We start from the raw sequence: 19967 nt of genomic DNA on the forward strand, positions 1-19967 counted from the left end.
TCGTATCCTTGCTATGAGAGCAGCTGCCCTCATCTCCGTCCTTACCGCAGTGGTGCCCAGGTCCTACCATGTTGATATGGCATGAGAAATCTGGCTGGCACCCTCCGGGTAAGTGCACTCCACCATGTTAACGGCGGGGAAGGGGTGTGTGTCGACCTTCATGGCTTACTGGTTGAAAATTAGCCGCCCTTTTTCTATCGCCATTTGGATCTGCTGACGCCACACCCTGCAGTCGTTGGTGGCGTGGGTGAACGTGTTATGCCACTTGCAGTATGGCTTTCCGTTCAGCTCCTGCACCGTGGGGATCTTGTGGCCTTCGGGTACCTTCAGCTGCTTCTCGTTGAGTAGGAGGTCGAAAATCTGCTCAGCTTTGGTCACGTCGAAGTCGAACCCTTTTGGAGGACCTTGTGGCTTAACCCACTTACAGGACACGGGGCTTGCCGTCCGAGTCCATTCAGCCACTGCTACCTCCTCGATCTCCCGTAGCACCTTCATCCTCGTCCGCCTTAACCAGGACCACCGCACGCTTGAATTTGTCCCGGTAAACATCTCGGGTGGCGCTGTTCATATGCCGACAGCCTTCGCACCATGTGCGCCAATGAAGGGTAGTCTCGCTTGGGAGGCCACGTCCTTGATCGATGATGAGAGACCCACCACCGCCAACTCGATTGCTTCTTTTTCACTTACGTGAACCGAATAGCATCGGTTCCTAACGGTCCTGAAGCGCTGGATGTATTCTGACACTGTTTCCCCGCGCTTCTGTCGTACTTGTGCAAGATCGGCAATGCCAGCCTCGGAAGCTTCTGAGTGATACTGTAGGTGGAACTGCTCTTCCAACTGCTTCCAAGTCCGGACTGAGTTTGGTGGCAGCGATGTGTACCACCCGAAAGCCGATCCTGTGAGGGACTGTGCGAAGAACCTCACACGCAGCTCGTCCGATGCTGAGATAGTGCCCAGCTGTGCCAAATATCGGCTCACATGCTCGATGGAGCTGGAACCATCCGATCCACTAAACTTTGTAAAGTCAGGGAGCTGATATTTGGGAGGTAGCGGGGTCAATTCGTACTCGTTGGGGTACGGCTTGGTATAGCCGATTGTCCTCCTTTTCGGCATCATGCCGAACTGGTCTTTCAGAATTGTACAAATCTCATCCGCGGTGATGGCTGAAGGCGTTGAACCCCGAAGATTCGCCGGGGTGGCATACTTGGCCAGCCATGCTTGCTTTTCCAGCTCCGAGCCAACCTGCAGGAGCTGAGCTCGGGGGTTTGTCGGAGTGGCATACTTGGTTAACCACGTGTGCTTCTCGATATCCGCTCCCGACGTTCCTCCCGCTGTTCCGAAGTCCCCGCTGTTGCAGCCTCGGTTCGAGAGTGCCCGAGCCATCGCAGCTCGGCACGTATGCGCACGTGTATCCGTGCGGGATCTCCTTGGGCGCCTCATGTAGGAATTGGTAGTCACTTGGGTCACCACCAATCTTGTAGACGACGTAGGCCGATGAGTTCGGCACTTCTGGCGCTGCCAACGCGAACGGCAGCGGTGGACGGGAGTGGAGTGGCATCTCTCCTTGGTACGTCCCCGAGCCGGTCCCGACGGAGAGTACCGATGGCTCATGATTTCCTGGATCACGCGAAGAGCGACACGCTCCAAAGTGTTCACCGGGCTCTCGGAATGGCGGTGCAGCGAATGAGCCACCATGAAGTTGATCTCCCGATGCGGCCGACTCGGTGCGTTCTTCCGACGGGGCGGACAGGTCCACTCCATCGAGCGCGCTTCAGGTGAGAACCCCTTCCACCTGATGCCATGGGAGCGGGTTCTGTGGAAAGAGCCGATGAGGTCGGCTTCGAGGACTGCCTTGATCTCGTCATGCTTCCTCTTGAGCTCGTCAGTCAGATCCTCGTACTTGAATGGAGTGCCTTCCGCCATCTCAGATGTAGATGGCGATGCGGTGGATGTCGAAGATGGTCCCACCGGGCGTGCCAGAATGTGTTGCGGTCAGAAACCCACCGGCGGGCAGCGACTGGAAACACCGTAGAGCCGGGAATCTCCCAGGGCTGCGGCTGGCCTTGGTCCCTCCGAGCGACGGCCCGTAAAGCCTTCTGCGCACACGTCCGATGCTGATGCAAGGGCGTGCCACCTGACCTATACCTGGTCAGGAAGGTGTTGGATGATGCCTCGGTTAGTTTCCTGCATGGCATACACGTAAACGTTAAATACGAGCCTCGATCGGCTCTCAGGTTATCCTGTGAATCGGCTCAAAGAGCCGATCCACCCATGATTCATACAAGGTGTACGAATATATGGTGGTCCTGCTTGATCAAAATAAAGCTAAAGCGATCTACGACGATTTAGGGTTTTCACCGCATAATCGGATCATCCTACTCACGATTGGGCCTCGCGGCCACGCACGGTGATCGTGAGTCGGTCCTAGACAAGGCCTAAAAACCAACACGAGGTTGATCCCCGGAACATCCTGTCTAGGACTAGCAAACGACACCCTACGCGCCGCTGGATCCTCCAACCCTTTGTAAGGCCTAACTATTGCGGATATTAAACTAATCCTTGAAGAACAAGGAGCAATCGTAACGGATCGGATCTACTAAACGATGATCAAGCGGGGTGCCGCCCTTACACCCGTGACAGGCGTAAGGGCGGCTAGATGCCTAAGGGTTGCACGACGATAGCATATGATACGAAGAACAATGCTAACCCTAAAACACCTATGATAACTACGTTGCTCGCCATCAAAAAGGCTTCAGCACGAGCAACGCATGGGGGACGAGTAAACGTAGCGCTGCCTAGATCGCAAGATGCGATCTAGGCAGCATGGTGCTTACCCGGAAGAAACCCTCGAGACGGGGAGTTGGCGATGCGCCGAGATTGGTTGTGGTGAACGTTGGTTGTTGTTTATTCCATAAACCCTAGATACATATTTATAGTCCAGGGGACTTTCTAATTTAGGCGTGCACCAAACCGTGCACGGGTAAAACTCTAACTTCTAAACTAAGATGCGATCTACTATGTTACAGATACACGGGCAATTTAGCCCAACTTGGTATAGAAGGTCGATTCATGTACTTCTTCCATGTATATTCTTCAAGTCCATCTTCAATCGCGGCCCACCTCTGATCCGGTCAAATTCTGGTGATAACAAAGCCGTTTTCTCCTAGTCTTCCACTGCCATCTTTATTTGATTGTACCCGGAGTATGCATCGAGGAAGCATAGCGATTCCGACCCCACAACCGCGTCGATGATCTGGTCGATTCGCGGTAGGACGAATGGGTCCTTGGGGCAGGCGCGGTTGACACTGGTGTAGTCGATGCACATGCGCCATGTCTTATTTTTCTTCAGCACCAAGACTGGGTTTGCCAGCCATTTGGGGTGCTTGATTTCTATGATGAAGCATGCGGCGAGTAGCCGGTTCACTGATACGTCTCCGACGTATCGATAATTTCTTATGTTCTATGCCATATTATTGATGATACCTACATGTTTTATGCACACTTTATGTCATATTCGTGCATTTTCTGGAACTAACCTATTAACAAGATGCCGAAGTGCCGATTGTTGTTTTCTCGCTGTTTTTGGTTTCGAAATCCTAGTAAGGAAATATTCTCGGAATTGGACGAAATCAAAGCCCGGGGGCCTATTTTCTCACGAAGCTTCCGGAAGTCCGAAGGAGAGACGAAGAGGGGCCACACCCTAGGGCGGCGCGGCCCCCCTTGGCCGCGCGGCCCCGTGGTGTGGGGCCCCCGTGCCGCCTCTTGACCTGCCCTTCCGCCTATAAAAAGTCTCCGTGACGAAACCCCCAGTACCGAGAGCCACGATACGGAAAACCTTACTGAGACGCCGCCGCCGCCGATCCCATCTCGGGGGATCCAGGAGATCGCCTCCGGCACCCCGCCGGAGAGGGGAATCATCTCCCGGAGGACTCTACACCGCCATGGTCGCCTCCGGAGTGATGAGTGAGTAGTTCACCCCTGGACTATGGGTCCATAGCAGTAGCTAGATGGTTGTCTTCTCCTCATTATGCTTCATTGTTGGATCTTGTGAGCTGCCTAACATGATCAAGATCATCTATCTGTAATTGTATATGTTGTGTTTGTCGGGATCCGATGGATAGAGAATACCATGTCATGTTAATTATCAAGTTATTACATATGTGTTGTTTATGATCTTGCATGCTCTCCGTTTCTAGTAGAGGCTCTGGCCAAGTTTTTACTTTTAACTCCAAGAGGGAGTACTTATGCTCGATAGTGGGTTCATGCCCGCATTGACACCGGGACGAGTGACGAAAAGTTCTAAGGTTGTGTTGTGCTGTTGCCACTAGGGATAAAACATTGGCGCTATGTCCGAGGATGTAGTTGTTGATTACATTACGCACCATACTTAATGCAATTGTCCGTTGTTAGCAACTTAATACCGGAGGGGGTTCGGATGATAACCTCGAAGGTGGACTTTTTAGGCATAGATGCAGTTGGATGGCGGTCTATGTACTTTGTCGTAATGCCCAATTAAATCTCACTATACTTATCATGTCATGTATGTGCATTGTTATGCCCTCTCTATTTGTCAATTGCCCGACTGTAATTTGTTCACCCAACATGCTTTTATCTTATGGGAGAGACACCTCTAGTGAACTGTGGACCCCGGTCCATTCTTTAATACTGAAATACAAATCTGCTGCAATACTTGTTTTTACTGTTTTCTCTGCAAACAATCATTTTCCACACAATACGGTTAATCCTTTGTTACAGCAAGCCGGTGAGATTGACAACCTCACTGTTTCGTTGGGGCAAAGTACTTTGGTTGTGTTGTGCAGGTTCCACGTTGGCGCCGGAATCCCCGGTGTTGCGCCGCACTACATCCCGCCACCATCAACCTTCAACGTGCTTCTTGGCTCCTCCTGGTTCGATAAACCTTGGTTTCTTTCCGAGGGAAAACTTGCTGCTGTGCGCATCATACCTTCCTCTTGGGGTTGCCCAACGAACGTGTGAAATACACGCCATCAAGCATATTTTCTGGCGCCGTTGCCGGGGAGATCAAGACACGCTGCAAGGGGAGTCTCCACTTCTCAATATCTTTACTTTGTTTTTGTCTTGCTTTATTTTATTTACTACTTTGTTTGCTGCATTATATCAAAACACAAAAAAATTAGTTGCTAGCTTTACTTTATTTACTTGTCTTGCACTCTATATCAAAAACACAAAAAAATTAGTTACTTGCATTTACTTTACTTATTTCATCATGTTTCCTTTTAATTTTACCACAAAGAACATACCGGTAGGACAAGGGTCTATAATTGGGAGGAACAATATAGAAGAATTTTTCACCCATGTTAGTACCGTTGAAGATTTCGAAGATAGACACTTGGTAGACCTTGCTCCTACTTATGAAATTGCTGCTGCTGCTTTAGTTCGCTTGTTGGAAACTAAATTTGTTAATCTCAATCCTATAATCCAACACATGTTTCTTACACTTGGTGATTTGGAAGAGGGGGAAAAGAAAGATTTTGTTTTAGAAACCCTTCTTAGAGAATTTGGAGGTCTAGCAAGAGAGGCTAGAAAGGTCTTCGCTGAATTTAATATGCTTGGTTCTCATACTAATTTTGTTAGTCTCCTTGAAAAAATGGACATGGATAGGATAAGGTATACTAATAATGCTAATGATGGTGGGGAGATCAAAGCACCAATACCATGTAAACTCCTAGCTATGAATGATGCACTAGAAAATAACTATGCTTGGCTTGTTCCTGAAAATTTGTTCGATGAGAGTAGCAAGCCCAAGACTAATGAAAAGGGAGACGCTGAAACTTATGTATCCAATATACTATGCATGGTTGAGAAAACTCCAAACCCCGCTGTAGGTGCACCACCTTTCGATGTTACTTGAGTTACACTTTCTGCGCCTAGCTGAAGGCGTTAAAGAAAAGCGCTTATGGGAGACAACCCATGTTTTTACTACGAGTATTTTTGTTTTATATTTGTGTCTTGGAAGTTGTTTACTACTGTAGCAACCTCTCCTTATCTTAGTTTTATGTTTTGTTGTGCCAAGTAAAGTCTTTGATAGAAAAGTAAGTACTAGATTTGGATTACTGCGCAGTTTCAGAATTCTTTGTCTGTCACGAATCCGGGTCTATCTCCCTGTAGGTAGATCAGAAAATTACGCCAATTTACGAGCATGATCCTCGGATATGTACGCAACTTTCATTAAATTTGAGCATTTTCGTTTGAGCAAGTCTGGTGGCCTAATAAAATCCATCTTTACGGACTGTTCTGTTTTGACAGATTCTGTCTTTTATTTCGCATTGCCTCTTTTGCTATGTTGGATGAATTTCTTTGATCCACTAATGTCCAGTAGCTTTATGCAATGTCCAGAAGTGTTAAGAATGATTGTGTCACCTCTGAACATGTGAATTTTTATTATGCACTAACCCTCTAATGAGTTGTTTCGAGTTTGGTGTGGAGGAAGTTTTCAAGGATCAAGAGAGGAGTATGATGCAATATGATCAAGGAGAGTGAAAGCTCTAAGCTTGGGGATGCCCGGTGGTTCACCCCTGCATATATTAAGAAGACTCAAGCGTCTAAGCTTGGGGATGCCCAAGGCATCCCCTTCTTCATCGACAACATTATCAGGTTCCTCCCCTGAAACTATATTTTTATTCGGCCACATCTTATGTACTTTGCTTGGAGCGTCGGTTTGTTTTTGTTTTTTTTTGTTTTGTTTGAATAAAATGGATCCTAGCATTCACTTTATGGGAGAGAGACACGCTCCGCTGTTGCATATGGACAAGTATGTCCTTAGGCTCTACTCATAGTATTCATGGCGAAGTTTCTTCTTCGTTAAATTGTTATATGGTTGGAATTGGAAAATGCTACATGTAGTAACTCTAAAATGTCTTGGATAATTTGATACTTGGCAATTGTTGTGCTCATGTTTAAGCTCTTGCATCATATACTTTGCACCCATTAATGAAGAAATACTTAGAGCTTGCTAATTTGGTTTGCATATTTGGTTTCTCTAGAGTCTAGATAACATCTAGTATTGAGTTTTGAACAACAAGGAAGACGGTATGGAGTCTTATAATGTTTACCATATGTCTTTTATGTGAGTTTTGCTGTACCGTTCATCCTTGTGTTTGTTTCAAATGACCTTGCTAGCCTAAACCTTGTATCGAGAGGGAATACTTCTCATGCATCCAAAATACTTGAGCCAACCACTATGCCATTTGTGTCCACCATACCTACCTACTACATGGTATTTATCCGCCATTCCAAAGTAAATTGCTTGAGTGCTACCTTTAAAACTCCATCATTCACCTTTGCAATATATAGCTCATGGGACAAATAGCTTAAAAACTATTGTAGTATTGAATATGTACTTATGCACTTTATCTCTTATTAAGTTGCTTGTTCAGCGGTAACCATGTTTCTGGGACGCCATCAACTATTCTTTGTTGGATATCATGTGAGTTGCTATGCATGTCCGTCTTGTCCGAAGCAAGAGAGATCTACCACCTTCATGGTTGGAGCATGCATATTGTTAGAGAAGAACTTTGGGCCGCTAACTAAAGCCATGATTCATGGTGGAAGTTTCAGTTTGGACACATATCCTCAATCTCATATGAGAATAATAATTGTTGCCACATGCTTATGCATTAAAGAGGAGTCCATTATACTGTTGTCCATGTTGTCCCGGTATGGATGTCTAAGTTGAGAATAATCAAAAGCGAGAAATCCAAAATGCGAGCTTTCTCCTTAGACCTTTGTACATGCGGCATGGAGGTACCCCATTGTGACACTTGGTCAAAACATGTGCATTGCAAAGATCCGGTAGTCCAAGTTAATTAGGACAAGGTGCGGGCACTATTAGTATACTATGCATGAGACTTGCAACTTGTAAGATATAACTTTCATAACTCATATGCTTTATTACTACCGTTGACAAAATTGTTTCATGTTTTCAAAATAAAAGCTCTAGCACAAATATAGCAATCGATGCTTTCCTCTTTGAAGGACCATTCTCTTTACTTTTATGTTGAGTCGGTTCACCTATTTCTCTCCACCTCAAGAAGCAAACACTTGTGTGAACCGTGCATTGATTCCTACATACTTGCATATTGTACTTGTTATATTACTCTATGTTGACTATTATCCATGAGATATACATGTTACAAGTTGAAAGCAACCGCTGAAACTTAATCTTCCTTTGTGTTGCTTCAATACCTTTACTTTGATTTATTGCTTTATGAGTTAAGTCTTATGCAAGACTTATTGATGCTTGTCTTTAAGTACTATTCATGAAAAGTCTTTGCTTTATGATTCACTTGTTTACTCATGTCATCACCATTGTTTTGATCGCTGCATCCACTACATATGTTTACAAATAGTATGATCAAGGTTATGATGGCATATCACTTCAGAAATTATCTTTGTTATCGTTTTACCTCGCTCGGGACGAGCGAGAACTAAGCTTGGGGATGCTGATACGTCTCCGACGTATCGATAATTTCTTATGTTCTATGCCATATTATTGATGATACCTACATGTTTTATGCACACTTTATGTCATATTCGTGCATTTTCCGGAACTAACCTATTAACAAGATGCCGAAGTGCCGATTGCTTGTTTTACTGCTGTTTTTGGTTTCAGAAATCCTAGTAAGGAAATATTCTCGGAATTGGACGAAATCAAAGCCCGAGGGGCCTATTTTCTCACGAAGCTTCCGGAAGTCCGAAGGAGAGACGAAGAGGGGCCACGGAGGGCCACACCCTAGGGCGGCGCGGCCCCCCTTGGCCGCGCGGCCCTGTGGTGTGGGGCCCCCGTGCCGCCTCTTGACCTGCCCTTCCGCCTATAAAAAGTCTCCGTGACGAAACCCCCGGTACCGAGAGCCACGATACGGAAAACCTTGCGAGACGCCGCCGCCGCCGATCCCATCTCGGGGGATCCAGGAGATCGCCTCCGGCACCCTGCCGGAGAGGGGAATCATCTCCCGGAGGACTCTACACCGCCATGGTCGCCTCCGGAGTGATGAGTGAGTAGTTCACCCCTGGACTATGGGTCCATAGCAGTAGCTAGATGGTTGTCTTCTCCTCATTATGCTTCATTGTTGGATCTTGTGAGCTGCCTAACATGATCAAGATCATCTATCTGTAATTCTATATGTTGTGTTTGTCGGGATCCGATGGATAGAGAATACCATGTCATGTTAATTATCAAGTTATTACATATGTGTTGTTTATGATCTTGCATGCTCTCCGTTTCTAGTAGAGGCTCTGGCCAAGTTTTTACTTTTAAGTCCAAGAGGGAGTACTTATGCTCGATAGTGGGTTCATGCCTGCATTGACACCAGGACGAGTGACGAAAGTTCTAAGGTTGTGTTGTGCTTGTTGCCACTAGGGATAAAACATTGGCGCTATGTCCGAGGATGTAGTTGTTGATTACATTACGCACCATACTTAATGCAATTGTCTCGTTGTTAGCAACTTAATACTGGAGGGGGTTCGGATGATAACTCTGAAGGTGGACTTTTTAGGCATAGATGCGGTTGGATGGCGGTCTATGTACTTTGTCGTAATGCCCAATTAAATCTCACTATACTTATCATGTCATGTATGTGCATTGTTATGCCCTCTCTATTTGTCAATTGCCCGATCGTAATTTGTTCACCCAACATGCTTTTATCTTATGGGAGAGACACCTCTAGTGAACTATGGACCCCGGTCCATTCTTTAATACTTGAAATACAAATCTGCTGCAATACTTGTTTTTACTGTTTTCTGCGCAAACAATCATTTTCCACACAATACGGTTAATCCTTTGTTACGGCAAGCCGGTGAGATTGACAACCTCACTTGTTTCGTTGGGGCAAAGTACTTTGGTTGTGTTGTGCGGGTTCCACGTTGGCGCCGGAATCCCTGGTGTTGCGCCGCACTACATCCCGCCACCATCAACCTTCAACGTGCTTCTTGGCTCCTCCTGGTTCGATAAACCTTGGTTTCTTTCTGAGGGAAAACTTGCTGCTGTGCGCATCATACCTTCCTCTTGGGGTTGCCCAACGAACGTGTGAAATACACGCCATCATTCACCTCTTCGGCGATTGCACGCTGACGCTCTTCCCCCACGGGTCGCATCGCTTGCCTAACGGGCCGTGCGGTGGGGTCGACGTGTAATTTGTGCTCAGCAAGTTCTCTCGGGATACCTGGCATGTCAGACGGTTTCCATGCAAAGACATCTCGATTATCACGGAGGAACTTGATGAGCGCGCTTTCCTATTGGGCGGACAGGCCCGTCCCAATGGTAACCTGCCTACTCGAGTCGTTCTCTACAAGATCTACTTGGCGAGTGTCAGTTGTAGGCTTGAAGGTTGCTGTGGGCGAGTCGAGTTCGGTCGGCTTCTCGAGGATGGCGGGGTCGTTGCGGTCGACTGGGTACTTGGCGAGCTCGGCGATGTTGTCGTGTTCCTCGGCGATGACGGCGTCGGCGAGCTTGGCACCGCTGTCCTCGGATTCCACGGCCATCTCTGGGTCGCCGTGGACGGTGATAATGCCACAAGGCCCGGGCATCTTCATCATGTTGTAGGCGTAATGAGGCATAGCCATGAATCTGGCAAACGCTTGGCGACCGAGGACGCAGTGGTACGGGCTGCGGAAGTTGACCACCTCGAATGTTATCCGCTTGGTGCGGTAGTTCACGGGTGTGCCGAAGGTTACCGGCAGCGTGACCTTGCCGATCGGGAAGGCGTTCCGCCCCGGGACGATGCCGTGGAATGTGACTTTGGTGTTCTCGAGGCGCGAGTCAGGCAGGCCGAGCCGCCGGAAGGTCTCCTAGTACAGGATGTTGATGGAGCTTCCTCCATCCATCAGAGTCTTCGGAAGCCAGTAGTCGGCGACCTTGGGCCTGACGACTACCGCCACTCGGCCGGGGTACTCGATGCGTGGGGCGTGATCTTCACGACTCCACGTGATGCTCTGCTCGGACCAGTTGAGCCAACGGGGGACGTCGATGATGACTGCGTTTACGGCCACCGCCCTTGCGAGGACTTTCCTGTTGCGCCGGTCGCCGACTCCGGTGAAAGTATGAAGCGAGCCGGCGCTGCGGCCGAACCCGTTTTCCTTGTGCTGGTCTTGGTCTTTGGTGCGGTCCTTATACTGACTGCAACCGTTGCTCTCCTTGGCACGGCGGGCCTTCTCTATCTGCTTCAGGGAGAAGCAGTTTCCAGTCATATGGGTGGAGGATTTGCCCTCCCTGCTGTGGTAGATGCACGGGGCGTCCAGCAGGCTGCGCGCGTCGAATCGTTTGGGCTGGGGCCGGTCTTCTCTTGGGGCGCGGTTGTCTCGGTGGGAGGACTTTGGGTCGCGCTGCTCGTAATCAGCATTGGCGACGAGTTCTGTGTGGCCGCCGTCTGCGCGGCGCTTGCCGTTGCCTGACCGGCCGCCAAACCGGTAGTCGCCACGGCGAGTGTCAGAGTGAGTGGGGCGGCGATTGCGCCGCTGCCCGTACTCGTCGTCCGAGTCGACCATTGGGTCTTCATCAGCGTAGCGCTGGGCGATGTCAAAGAGCTCGGCGATAGAAATGTTGTCCCTGCTGACGCGGCGGAGCTTGGCGCTGAGTGGCTCGTATCGGCAACACCGCCGGAAGCAATAGATCGCCGTGTCGGTGCTGATGCCGCTGGAGGTCGTCCACATGTCCTGCCAGCGTTGTACCCACCAGCGAGTCGATTCGCGCGGGCCCTGAACGCAGCGGTCCCGGTCCTCTATGGTGGTGGCGCGGGTATATGCGCTGGCGAAGTGCTGGATGAAGGAAGCACGAGCCTCCTCCCACGAGTCGATGCTGTTTGGGGTGAGGGTGTTGAACCAGTGACGGTTTACCCCATCCATCATGAGGGGCAGATAGCGGGCGGCGAGCAGCTCGGAGTAGCCCAGGATACCCATCGCCATGGTGTACGAATCGATCCAGACCGTGGGGTCGATGTGTGTGTCGTACTTTTCGATGTCGCGGGGGCCCTTGAACCCGACGGGGTAGGGCTTGCCTCTTATCATGGGGCCGAAGCATCCTGGGCCGACTCGGTTGAACGCGCTTTGGCGTGGGGCCTCGTCGATGAGGCGGTCGTTCGCGTGATTGCGCGCTCGCCATTCTTGGTCGTTGACGATGTGTGTGAACGCGTCAATCGGTTGGCCGTTAGCGGCGACCATTGCCCGCAGAGGGTGTGGCTCGACTCGGTTATTGGTCGAGTGGGCAGCCCGTGGCGCTAGAGGCGGGCAGTTGTTGACGTTGGCGACTGCGCGATTCGCCGCGGCTGATGACGCGGCTCGACTCGCGGACGAACGCGAGTAGAGTTGTCCTTGGGAGTCGGCGGCGGCATGCTGCTGCTCTAGGGCCTTGGCGACTAGGGCCTTGGCGTGCTGGACGAAGATTGCGTCGTCTCCCGTTTCGGGGAGGTTGGCGAGGGCGACGTGAGCTGCCGCGACGTTGTCGGCTGGCGACGAGTGGAGAGGCAGGCCATTGGCGTCGACCTCTGCTCGAGGAGCCGGCCGTCCTCCAGGTGGAGGAGGGGGGGTGGTGCTCCGTGTGCCACCCTGCCGGCGGCAGCCCGACTCGATTCGGGGTCATCGTGGTTCTGGACTCGGGCAACCCGGACTTCTCCGTCCGGATCATCGAAGTTGAGGCGGGCGCTGGGGAAGCCCTGCGCTTGGATGCGCTCCATGCGCAGGCGATTGCGTTCGTTGCGGAATTGGGACATGGCTCTCGCCGAGTCCTGTTCGAGGCGGAATTTCTGCCGCTCGACAAGCTCCTTTTTCCTTTGCTCCTCCAGGGCAGCCCGATGCGCTTCGATCTCGGCCGCGGTCACGGTCGCAGGGAGTGGGGTGGAGAAGGGATCCGGCGGAGGTGGAGCTTCGTCGCCAGTCGCCATGAAGACGGTGGTGGGGTGCTGGTATCGCGTGGCCTCGACAAAATCCGACTCGGAGTCGCTGCCGAAGAGGGGGAGGACAAAATCGTCCTCAAAGTCGCTCGGGTTGGAGACCGGGATGATGGAGTACCCGAATGACGCCGCGGTGATAGATCCGACAGCCGACGCCGTGGCGGTGGATCCGGCCACTGACGCCGTAGCCGCCGAATCGGCGTTGTCCTCCAGGGCGACTCGCCCTCGACGTGTATTTCGCCGGTTAAGGGGAGAGTGGCAGTGAGGAGTTGTCCTGGCGCAAAGGGGTCGGGCAGCTGGCCGGGGCGAGGCTCAGTGGGGTCGCTGACACCGGCGAGCCCGAAGAAGAGGTTGATCGTGCCGACTGGCACCATCCAAGCGTGCGCGAGGGGCGATGAGGCCGGCTGGTAGGGGCTCGGCTGGATGTGGAAGAAGTTGCCCATGGCGATCATCCTGCCGGAGGCGACCGACCGGCGTATCGGCGAGTAGGGCCTCGCCGCAGCTCGGAGGCTTGATGTCCCATGCCCCACGGTGGGCGCCACTGTCGTGGATATGACCACGGCAGGTGCTACAGGGGGCAGCACTTCGTTGATGCGGGGGCAAGGGAACATTGCCATCTGCGGGTCGAGGTGCACAGGACGCACGGTTTTACCCAGGTTCAGCCCCTCCGGAGAGTAAAAGGCATACGTCCTGCTAGATCATATTGCTCAGTGGAGAATTACAATGGGGGGGCTCAGTCGGCGGCGGCGCCAAGAGCTTACAAAGGGGGAGATTGGATCTCAGATGATGTCCCTTCTAGGGTTTAGCTTGGGAGTTTATATAGGCACCCCCGATCTAGGGTTACATGAGGATAAGTCTGAATCCTATTGGTTGCTACTAATCCGGGATTTGTCACCCCTCTTGCAAGTAATCTCCACCTCCAGTCGCGCAGACCTTCATCCAGGGATTGCAGCCCAGTTGCTTCAAGGCCCGGCCACCCGGTCGCTGCAGGGCCCAGTCACCCAGTCGCTTGGGCGACTAGCAGCCTTCTTGGGCCTTCATCTCCATGGCGAGTAAGACTGGCGACACACCCCCTTGGGGCATATCCCCATCAGAAACAGAGGCTAACAACGACACAAATGCCTCACCTTATTCTCCGGTGAACCCACCATAAAGATGAATTCACTTGTCCACTAAGCGCTGCCAAGCCTTCACAAGATTGTGGCACAACTCCACAACTTCATAGAGGCTCCCAACAACACCTAAAGATTTGTACAACACCAAGCAAGCCCTCAAGATGCTCTCTTCACAAGGGTCTCGACTATCCACTATAAAGACCTAGGGTTACAAGTTCCACAATAGAATCAAGAGGAAATTCAAATCCCTTTGGTCAAAGGGTATATTGGGCCCTCCTCCTTCGATTACCTAAAGATGGGGTGAATTGGCTACATAGGGAGAACCACCAACTTGAAGCTCTAGAGTAATGGAGGAGATAGAAAACCCACGACCTGAAGACCTACCCCTTGGGGGAAGAAAAGGGTGGCTATTTATAGCCATCCTCGGACTTCTGGCCATTGCACAGTCACATGGCTGCATGAGGAGGTGTCTTGGATCCGAAGAAGGGGTATAGGTCACCATCACTATTGGAGCGAAGAAGAAGGGTCTTGGTGGCTAGGTCCTTCACGGAAAATTAAAAGGATCATATTTTATTGAGACATAGTTATCATGAGTAAATTGATGAACCGAGATTAAGTTTTTGACTATATGAGAAGAGGGCTAGAACATTTTGTAAGTAGAGAAGAAGAGAGGATATTTGCACAAAACCTACAACAACATTAGATGCATGCGTGGGATTAGGACAAATCACACGCGAGTGTGCCACCGGGGAACTTTAAGTATTGGTGAATTTCTATATCTCTGCTAATGTTCCAGGTGCAGCTTTTTGAGTTGCCATATGGCCAATTGGTTCCATGGTCTCATTTGGGCTCATAGGCCTAATAGGTAAAAAAAAAAAGTAAAACCCTTACGCCCAAATTAATTCACACTACTTAGGAGTATACTTATATTGGACAAGTATATGGTTTCCTCTACTAATTTGAGCCGGAGAGATTTTTTTTTCTTGGCAACTATAGTAGAGTAGTATTCATTATGTGAACATTTTTATTTATGGTCATTTAAAAAAAAAGCTAAAACATATAGGTTTCGTGTATATCACCCTCCCAAGACATACCAGGAGCTCAGAATGTCCCATACCACTTTGTAATTAAGTTTGTGAAGGGGTAAAGAGCGATCTCAACCATTGATATGTTTGAGTTTGAAGGGGAAGGACGAGGTGTACGGAAGTGGGCCTCCAACATATATTTGGTGTACACGTGACCATGAACCCAAAAAAAATCACAAAAGAAGACGAAGTCACGTAAATAATGAACATATTGACTTCAGATACAAGAAAACCCATAGCCTAGCTTTTAATATATACTCCAAACTAAGTAAGCTGCAATCCTAGAAAAACAATTAGAAGATGTTGAGCTTGCATCGGTAGCTCTACAAATATCATGGAACCTATCTAGTCTTGAACAACGAACTCTCTCAAGGGCTTTTCCAATTGCTTCATCACTGCCTCCCACCCTGCATGTGTGTCGGGTGCATGTCATCCCAGTAGAAAAACTTGTTGGACTTGTCGCACACAGTGTAGAGAAGCTCCGAGGAATCGTCTTGTTGTCCGCAGTAACCGTTTGAATCAAAACTTCCGCAGCACGGCGAGAGCTTGCGCTTGAATTGTTTAGATAGCTCCTGGCCTTTACCTGCGTGTACATAAATAAAAGAAAGTTTAAAGGCAGCGCAAACACACATTCAAATCCATCTATATATCTGAAATCTTATAAATAATACTTTGGGCACTTGTGCATGCATGCATGTATGTACATACCTGGGGCTGTATCCACAATATTACTGAAGGCGGTGTAGAGGTCGGCAACATGGACATTTTTCTTGCCCTCCATCGTTTGTTTGAGGTTACTGTTATGGACGGATGCACCCAAATTTCCGAAGACGTCACAGGCGGTGTAGTTGTTAGTCCGTGTTTGCAATGGTGTGCATCCGACGGGGTGCAAGTTATTGACGACAACCTTTGTCACCCCTAGCTTCTGCAACTGCTCCACGTTGGCTGCGATCTCCTTTGTCACCTTCCCAATATAAGCATTGATCTGCATATATACATGAAAAGTTAGCACATTAGTTAAGATGCACAAACAAAATAGTCATTTGAAATCTACGTATGCATGCTTTGAACTGTTGCTAGCTACTCACATCGTTGGGGGTGCTTAGGCCAATGTTGCTGGAGCTCCCGCGGTAGTCGTTGCCGGAGACGGCCACGAGGGCCACTGAGCGTCTGAGCTGCTGCTCAGAGATGATCCCGTCGTTGACCATCTTCCTGAAAGTGTCGACCTGCTTGGCAAGGGTGGGGACCTTGTGCGTCGATGAGCTATCCAATACGCCAGCGCCAGCATAGGCGAAGGTCATGCCAGACGGGTCGCAGGTTTTCTCCGCCGTCAGAGCATGCGCCGGAGGTGCTTCCTCGAGCCCCAAGATCGTTGCTGTAGGTACGTACGTAGAAATAAAGCAATACGCAGTGTTAATTATGACGCACGTACTAGTCTACTAGCTAGGTACTGTATATCACATGAGTGAGTATGAGGGAATTATAATGCTTACCGATGAAATCTGATTGGATGTGGTAGTTGGAGAAGCGTCCCGACGGAGTATTTGGTCGCGGGTTTCCGTCGGCGTCAACGTAGGAGGAGCCGTAGGGGTAGGCCCATTGCCGCGACATCTGGGTGACGGGGTCTGTTAGAGGGAGGTTCCCGTTGTCGGCGAAGTCATCCCCGAAGACGAAGAAGCTGTAGCTCGACATCTTCTTCTGAGGATGGCCGCCGGCAGGGGCAGGCCGGGCCTCCGTGCCATTGGGGTTTAGAACAAGGACGAGGAGAAGGAGGAGGCCGAGGACGGACGGACGAAGCTTCATGCCTCCGGTGCTTCGAAGGCGGATCGCCGAACTGCTTTCTGTGGTAGGTAGCCGCGCGCTGGCCCGAGGCGAGGGTCCTCGAATTTGCTGGTCGGGAACGGAAAAGGTCGAAATCAGGAACTCGAGCTAGCTTGTCTTCTTCGATGCGCTCCTCTCTTCTATTTATGGAACCAGCAACGCAAAGCTCAAACACCAGGAAGGCGAAGTCGTAAACGGACTCGCGTTATCGGTCGGAATCGGACTCGCTAGACGTGCACGGAGTCACAGATACGCGCCAGGGATGTACATCACAGTCGGAGACGGATTCCACTAGCCAAGCAAACAACCATCTTTGCTTACGGTGGACCCTTGGGGCTTTTTCCTTTGAACTCGTTCAAATTAACCGATGAGGCGATGAGGAGGCAAAAAACGTTTATTTGTTATAATCAAGAAGAGAAATGTTTCCCGTTAATTAGCAACAACCAGAAGAAAATCGATACAACTAGTGCCACGCCCGCTCGAACACCGCTACACATCATGCATGATGGTGGATCTGCAAACTTATTACTTATGGAAGTCTAGCCAAACGTAGATTTTTTTCGGACAAATTACATTCAATTAAGCCCAAATTTTATTTGATTCAATATCAATACTTGTCCAGATTAAGTACAGAAGTAGGGAAATCTCAAGTTCGTGAACATTTTGGTCCTGTTTGACACGAACCGAAGTATTAGCGTGGCTGCTCGCAGTCTGATGTCACAAGTTTTTTTTTTATTCTAGGAATATGGCGAGTTTTATCGAAAAAAAAGGAATATGGCGAGTAGGATGTTCCAATAAATTAACTACTACCTCTTTTTTTTTAGAACTCAGCACTTTATTGATCAAATAACATCAAGACAAAGTTTGTCACGGATACAATCCGGGACAGGAACACTAAAGAAACTACTACCAAACGACTCTGCTCGACGAGCTAAAGTATGTGCTGAATTATTACACAAACGACTTACATGACGAAAAGTCACGGATGACAAGGAGTGGGCGAGAAATTTGATATACTCGACCACTACACCAACCAGCGATCTGTCCCTCTCCGGGGTCTTAATCCGCTGGATAACCGCAAGGCAGTCGGATGCCAAGACGATCCTGTTCCAGCCTTCATCGCGAGCAAGGGAGACTGCACATCTGATGGCGTGTGCTTCAGCAATTTCAGGCGTCATGATTTCATCAAGTAACTGGCTATGAGCAGCCAGAAAATCACCTTTGTGGTTTCTAACCACGACGCCGACCCCCGTCCGAGACGAAGCCGAGAACAGCGCTGCATCCACGTTAACAACAATCGTACCTTCCGGTGGCGGAGACCAAGATGGAGTTAGAACAGTGGCCTCACGACTATGGTTGGTACGATGTTTGATGAGATGCAGCTGGATCATATCAATATAGGCAAGTATCTGCTCAGCCAAACTGTGAGGATGCTTGATAGGTTCATCATGTCGCACTCCGTTCCTGGCATTCCAGATATGCCAAACCGTCACAGCTAGGGTGATCACAGCATGATCGCTCGCACGATCCAAGAAGTCAAAAACCCAGGTTTTGGTTGTGGTGAAGAGGCTCCGTTGCAGCTTCAGGTGAGTTCTTGCTTTGACCCTTGTCCACACCTCCTGGGCATAGTGACAGAAGAGCAGGGTGTGCTCCACTGTTTCCTCTCTTCCACAGAAAAACACGCACCGGCGGCCGGCATACGCCGTCGCAAAAGCTGGTGGCCGCTAGGGAGACAGTCATGCACGAAGCGCCAGACTGTGATCTTCATCTTGCCCGGTGCCTTTGACTTCCAAAGTTTCTTCCAAAGCGAGGATTCAACAGTCATGTCAGATGTCAAACCACCTCCTGACTGACTCCTCCTTCAGATAAAACGTTGCGTCCTTGCCAAATTATAGGCCGACCGAACTGTGTATATGCCGAGACGAGCATGAGGCCATGACAGGAAATCGTCTCCTCCATGGCGACTCACAGGAACTGCCAAGATCTTGGCAGCCGTCGTGTCATCGAAGAAATCCCTGACCACTTCCTCGTTCCACGTGCAAGCATTTTCATCCAACAGCAGATCTACTGTCGCGTTTGTTGGCAACGGGTTTAAGGTAGTCACCCGATCAAGGGAGACATCAGGGATCCAATTGTCATGCATAATCTTTGTGTTCTTCCCATTACCAATGCCCCATCGAACTCCACCCTGCACCAATTCTTTCCCAAACAGAATACTGCGCCAAGTATAGGAAGAAGAGCTTGGCTTAGTGGCATTCCAGAAATCTGTACCTGGGAAATAGCGCCCCTTAAGAACACGGGCACATAGAGAATCAGGTTCAGTTAGGAGGCGCCATGCCTGTCGTCCTAGCATTGCTTGATTGAAAAACACCATATCGCGGAACCCCATCCCTCCAAGAGCTTTTGGCGCGGATAACCAGTCCCATGATTTCATGTGCATCTTCTTATGTCCATCCTCTAAACCCCACCAGAAATTTGCAATCGCTTATTTGATCGACGTGCAAGTCCCCACAGGCACTTGAAAGCAACTCATAGTATAGGTGGATATCGCTTGGATGACAGCTTTGATCAGCGTTTCCTTACCTGAGCGAGACAAAGGCCTATCTGAATAAGTATTCATTCGTTTCCATGATATAGGAATCTGAATGTGCCAATAGGACATCTGCCTACCTCCATTGGCAAACCGAGATAGGATTCCTGGAGAGCTTCATTGCGGACTCCCAACAGATCCATGACACCATCTTTAACCGCAACTTCACAGTGATTGCCAAAGAAGATTGTGGACTTTTCCAAGTTGATTTTCTGCCCGGACCCATCGCAGTATCGAGTAAGAGTGGACTGCAGGGCTTGTACACTTTGCTGATCACTCCGGGCAAAAAAGATACTATCGTCCGCAAAGGTGGGAGATCGCAGGACCCTGGCGACCATTACGGATGCCCTGCAACCGTCCCTCCAATTCCTGTTGCCGAAGGAGACATGATAAACCCTCTGTGCATAATAGAAACATGTAGGGGCTGATGGGATCC

The 19967-nt window shown here is 49.7% G+C and overlaps 1 protein-coding gene across 1 annotated transcript; it reads right to left on the reverse strand.

The window, feature by feature from the left end:
- Nucleotides 1–15512: 15512 nt before the first annotated feature.
- Nucleotides 15513–16923, reverse strand: LOC124686440 (GDSL esterase/lipase At5g03610-like). Its single transcript, XM_047220386.1, has 4 exons — nt 16614–16923; nt 16209–16495; nt 15829–16105; nt 15513–15703 (listed from the first exon to the last, which is right to left on the reverse strand). The coding sequence occupies exons 1-4, from the start codon at nt 16921–16923 to the stop codon at nt 15513–15515; spliced, it is 1065 nt and encodes a 354-aa protein (XP_047076342.1).
- Nucleotides 16924–19967: the final 3044 nt, after the last annotated feature.

This window comes from Lolium rigidum, chromosome 2 (genome assembly GCF_022539505.1).
Source record: "Lolium rigidum isolate FL_2022 chromosome 2, APGP_CSIRO_Lrig_0.1, whole genome shotgun sequence".
In the NCBI taxonomy this organism is placed as follows: domain Eukaryota; kingdom Viridiplantae; phylum Streptophyta; class Magnoliopsida; order Poales; family Poaceae; genus Lolium; species Lolium rigidum.

Coding starts and splice junctions, on each gene's coding strand:
- LOC124686440 (XM_047220386.1), bottom strand. CDS start 16,923: ATGAAGCTTCGTCCGTCCGTCCTCGGCCTCCTCCTTCTCCTCGTCCTT. Junction 16,496..16,613: donor CATCCAATCAGATTTCATCG/GTAAGCATTATA, acceptor ACGTACCTACAG/CAACGATCTTGGGGCTCGAG. Junction 15,704..15,828: donor TATTGTGGATACAGCCCCAG/GTATGTACATAC, acceptor ATGTACACGCAG/GTAAAGGCCAGGAGCTATCT.